This window comes from Zalophus californianus, chromosome 2 (assembly GCF_009762305.2).
Source record: "Zalophus californianus isolate mZalCal1 chromosome 2, mZalCal1.pri.v2, whole genome shotgun sequence".
Lineage (NCBI taxonomy): Eukaryota > Metazoa > Chordata > Mammalia > Carnivora > Otariidae > Zalophus > Zalophus californianus.
The window spans coordinates 5,973,471-5,978,318 of NC_045596.1; the positions used below are offsets into that span (position 1 = coordinate 5,973,471).

Sequence of the window (4,848 nt, forward strand, 5' to 3'; positions counted from 1 at the left end):
TTGTCTGGATTAGCTGTCTGCAGTCATCAAACCATTTGGGTGATTCGCTTTGTTTTCATAGACAGGTTAAAAGGGAAGAAAAAAGAAAGAGTCGGTTATGGGTCGCCTGAGCAAGTGTCGATTTCAGCTTAAAGTGAATTGGAAAATTGAGCCTAATTATCCTAGGTAATTGCTTCAATTCTCCACTTGACTTTGCTAATGCAGATCTGTCCTGCGTGTTCAAAAGGACACCCCCCTTCTGTCCCTGAATATCCTGTTGTCACCTTTGAAAGGTGCTAGTGTAAAACTACCATCATGCTGAAAAGCAATTGCATATGTGAACAGAAGGCAAGAAGTAAAATCCAAATAAAAGCCTAAATCAATAAAGAGATCGTTTCTTGTAGCTTAAAATTAATTTATTTAACAAATATAGCTATAATATAAATGATAATAAAATTTCAAATATACAGTATATTACACAAAATCCCTTCCAAAGGGATTCTTGAGAGTCACACAAATGTACTGTTAAATAGAAACAGGAGTTTTAAATTTTATTTTACAGTTTTTTTCTGGTACTGGTGAGAGAGGTCCCTTCAACCTACCTTGGCAACGCATCTGTGTCACCCCCCTTCCCCCCACCGAAAGCAGACGTTGTGCAGTTGAAGTTCTCTGAAGTTTTCCGATGGAAGGACGGGGGTTTCCATCTCCCCTGGCATGCCCTTCTCTTTTTCTCCACCTGTTCTTATTTTCCAAAATCTTCACACGGGAGTTTCTCTGTGCGTCTCCTGCCTGGTGTCAGGACAGGACGCAGCCGCCTAGCGCCGGTCCGACCACTAACTTTGCTGGGGACCGCTGGGAAATCTACACCTCTCTAAGTTTCTCCATCTGTAACACAAAGGGTAGATCTAGATTCTAGAAGATTGTTAAGGGCCCCTTCCAGCCACTTTTGGGGAGAGGGGATCAGACATTGGAGAGCGAACGCAGGGAGCAGCCGAGGATCAACCGGAGCAGCGTGGGGGTTTTAAAGGGGAAGGAGGCGGGCGGTGCCGAACAAGGGAGCTCGTTGGGGGGGATGGCACCTGCCGCTCGCAGGAGACCGGGGCTGGAGGAATCAGCTGGTACCACAGGGAGGCGACCCTGGGGCCCTCTATGTCAGGTGGTACATGCTGTAGCCCACATGGGCTGTGTAGAGTCCCACGGGCGCCACCGGCAGTGCGGCGCGCTGGAAGGGGCCAGAGGCCCCGTAGAGCGAGGCGCCCGCCGCGGCCGCTACCGCCGCGGGGCCCCCGAGCGGGAAGGAGAGGCCAAAGGCAGCCGGCGGCAGCATGGGCTTGGCAGCCATCTTCAGCTTTTCCAGCTCTGCCTCCTGCAGTCTCTTGGCCTTGGCGCGGCGGTTCTGGAACCAGATCTTCACCTGCGTCTCGGTGAGGCTGAGCGAGCTGGAGAACTCGGCGCGCTCGGCGATGGACAGGTACTGCTTCTGGCGGAACTTGCGCTCCAGCGCCAGCAGCTGAGCGGTGGTGAAGGGCGTCCTCGGCTTCCGGTTGGTCTTGTGCTTGCGAAGGGTGCAGGCCGGGGGGCTCAGCCGCCCTAGGGGGCCGAGAAAAAGGCAGGGGGTTAAGAGAGCGGCGCGGGAGTGTAATCTGCCCACAAAGTAGTAAGAGTGGTCAATAACAATACCAGCTATTCCTTTTCGTGGAGCATCTCGGTGCCAGGCACTGGGAGAGACACTCGGAAAAGGTTTTCTCCAGTGGCCACACCCCGCGGGGTAGACGTTCCTGTCTACTTCTTGCAAATGAGGAAACAAAGATTCCAGGTGAAACAGGCGCAGGTTCAAGGCCCGAATTTAACTGGGAAGAGGCGGAATGCCTTCATGCTAGGTGGCTGCTCAGGAGGGCCTCCCGCGGCGGGCTTCCTCCCACCGCCGCCGGTGTCCGAACGGTAGGTGTTAATAAGGTTGATGCAACACGCGCAAAAGGCCCTGCACCCAACCCAAGATCACATCTAGTTTCATGAATTGGCTAAACATTTATCTGTGCCCACCAAGCATTCAGCGCTAGGCTAGGCCGTTGCGTGGCATCCAACCCAGATCTCCAAATTCCACTCTTTCCCTTGGAACAGCATGTTCCTACAAGGTTCTGAGGGCCGTCCCTGGGGACCCAGAGGTGGAGAAAAGCCGGCTGTCAGGCGGTCAGGGAGGTGGCACCACGGCCATATCTCAAATATATGAAGTGCCAGTCTGTTTGTGGGGGGGGTACTTCTGATTGTCTCAATTGTCTCTTGGGTCTCTCCCACCCCCAGCGCCTTGGCCCTCTGGACACACACAAATGGGAGTGGGGGGGGGGCGCTGCAATCACTTCTCCATCTGTGTCTGGGTTCGCAGAGATCAAAGGTGCCAAGCTTTTTCTTACGGCTTCAAAATATACTTCAAGGATGGGTGGTGAGCAAGCACCTCGACAGAGGGCTCCCCCCGCAGATCTGAGACTGAGTCCTCTGGGCCAGTCAACCCCTGCCACACAGGGCAGCCGTGGCCGGATAAAACGTAGAACAAATTCCTTCCAGGACAACGGGCACCACAAGGACTTTGGGGTCTGGGTGGAGGCCCTAACCGAACTCCCAAGTCCTGGAAAGGCCGCTTTCCCTACCCAGCAGCTTCTTCCCTTGGGAAAAATGAATTCAAGTCCAGAATGTTTCACCATGCGGGTTTTGCCTAAGCATGCATTTTTTCATTGTGTGTGTGTGTGTGTGTGTGTGTGTGTGTGTGTGTGTGTTTTAATGATCCTTTGGGCTCACAGACCACCAGGATATGAGTCAAACGAAACCTCGTGTTAACATCCCCCCCCTCTCCCTGCTCCAGGCCATTGAGAGTCCGGGAAGCAGTTGGCCCCCGACTCGCTTTCCGCCCGGCGGCCCGAGGGGCGGACGCCGAGGAAAACGTCACTCCCTTCGGTAGCGACAGCACAGCCCTGGGCCACCTTCTCCAGCCATTAGGCCCAGGGAGGGGTTGGCCTTTCAAAGACGTTTAATCCCCAGATAAAAATCATTCCTCAGCATCACGCCATTGAATTCGGGTTGCTATTATGCCGCGCAAAATAATCGGAGGAAACGAGGAAAACTTGGGAATTTCCCGTGCTCCTGAAATATCTCCGAGCGTGTTTGCTGGGCAGAGAAGCCGGGGGCCCATGAGGCCTTGGAACGACCCCGAACGCGCCTTTGACCGCTGGAGTCCGCTTCAATGGGCCCAGTCGGCGAATTTGGGAGCTTCCCACCGCAATGGAGGGGGCACCTCCCACTAACTGACTTGGTGCCCCGCCCCCTCCACTGGAACCTGAGCGCCCCCTCCCACTAAATGACCCATCCACCAGAAGCACTAAGTATCTGCCTGAAACTTGAAGGGGGAAGGGGGAATTTTGCAAGAGATTAAGAACCTCTGGGAAAAGAGATACTTTAATGCGGGGGGTGAGGGCAGTCTTCCACGAGAAAGTGAAACTCTGAGCGCAGGGAAGATGTCCGCACCACTTGGACCCACCCGTAGGGATAACGGCGAAGTAACAGGGTTTTGGGGGCAGATTGGGAAGTGGGGATTCTTGGGGTCCTCTGAGGAGGGCTGGAGGAGAGGGTGCCCAGACACCTTGTCCTACAAGTTAACTCCCACCCGCAGCGTCCCCTGGCCAAGGCGAGGAGCCCGCGAAAGTGGACCGAGCGCTGGGTTTCAGCCAGGCCTCCACCCCTTTAGCTGATGCGATTGGGGAGTGGAGTAAACCCGGGCCTCCCCGCCAACCCATCTGCAGCACCGGCTCCAGGTATCCAGCTGCAGGTACGCAGCCGCTGGAGACAAGCAGGCGCCGGCGCGCGGCCTGGCGCCCTCGGGTCCCGCACCCCCGCCCGGCCCCCTCCCCCGCCGCCTGGGTTCTGGCTACTTACTGGCCGGGGGCGGGGAGAAGCGGGGGTTCTGCATCCACGGGGTCGTCTCGGGCTTCTCGGGGCTCTCGGCTTTGACCAGCGCATCTTCTGGCAGCTTGAGAAGTCCTCCCACCGAGAAATGGCCCAGCGGCCGCGGCGAAGACGGCGCGTCAGGGGCTCCCAGCGACCCCGGCCGGGCGCCCAGGGGCGGCGCAGAGCCGCCCGCCGCCTGTGCGCCCTCGGAGGCCACCAGGGCGCTCTCCTTGGCCCCGGGCTTCCTGTGGTCGGCCATGAGCGCCTCCACGCTGAAGGGCAGGAGTGAAGGGGACACTTTGGGCTTGGCCCCCTCCTCGTCTGCGCCCATGGCGGCCGCCGTGGCCGCGGTGGCGCTGGGGGCCTGGCCCCCGCCTCCCCCCGCCGGCTTGCCGAAGGCGGAGTCCTCCACTTTGACACCGAGTGGCAAAGAAGTCATGTCAGCAGCCGGGGCCATGCAGAGCCGGGCCCCCCCTCCAGCCGCAGCACGGGCCAGTCGCCGGGCATGGGCTTCCGGCGGACTGGGAGCGCGGCCGGCCTTTGGGAGCGCCCGGGGCCCTGGCCGGGCGGGCCCTCGCGCGCGCGCCTCCCGCCCCTCCCCACAAGGCCAACTCCGGCGCTCGGGGCCTGGTTCTTCGCTGGCGCCGCCGCGCAGGCCGAGTTCCCGGGCGCACTCGCCGGCTCCGGGTCGGGCCGCAGCTCCCCAGAGAACTTGTTAATAAGGCGAGGCCAGCGCAGCGGCGGCCAATCAGCGCGCGAGGGGGCGGGCCCGGCGCAAGCCATTGGGCCGCGCTCCTGCGGACTGGCCCCGAGGCGCACTGGGCCGCAGGGCTCGCGGGACAGGGCCGGACCCCCGGAGGGCAGAGGAGGGGAGGGGGCGCGGGAGAAACTTTCTTCGGCGCTCCAGCCTGGGCCGCCTGTCTCTTTCCGGAT

General features: G+C 59.1%; 1 protein-coding gene across 1 annotated transcript; it reads right to left on the reverse strand.

Annotated features, from left to right (window-relative positions):
• Positions 1 to 377: 377 nt before the first annotated feature.
• MSX1 (msh homeobox 1) lies at positions 378 to 4,591 on the reverse strand. The gene is made up of 2 exons (XM_027598823.1): positions 3,904 to 4,591; positions 378 to 1,569 (listed from the first exon to the last, which is right to left on the reverse strand). The coding sequence occupies exons 1-2, from the start codon at positions 4,370 to 4,372 to the stop codon at positions 1,127 to 1,129; spliced, it is 912 nt and encodes a 303-aa protein (XP_027454624.1). The 5' UTR covers positions 4,373 to 4,591; the 3' UTR covers positions 378 to 1,126.
• Between the last annotated feature and the right edge of the window lie 257 nt (positions 4,592 to 4,848).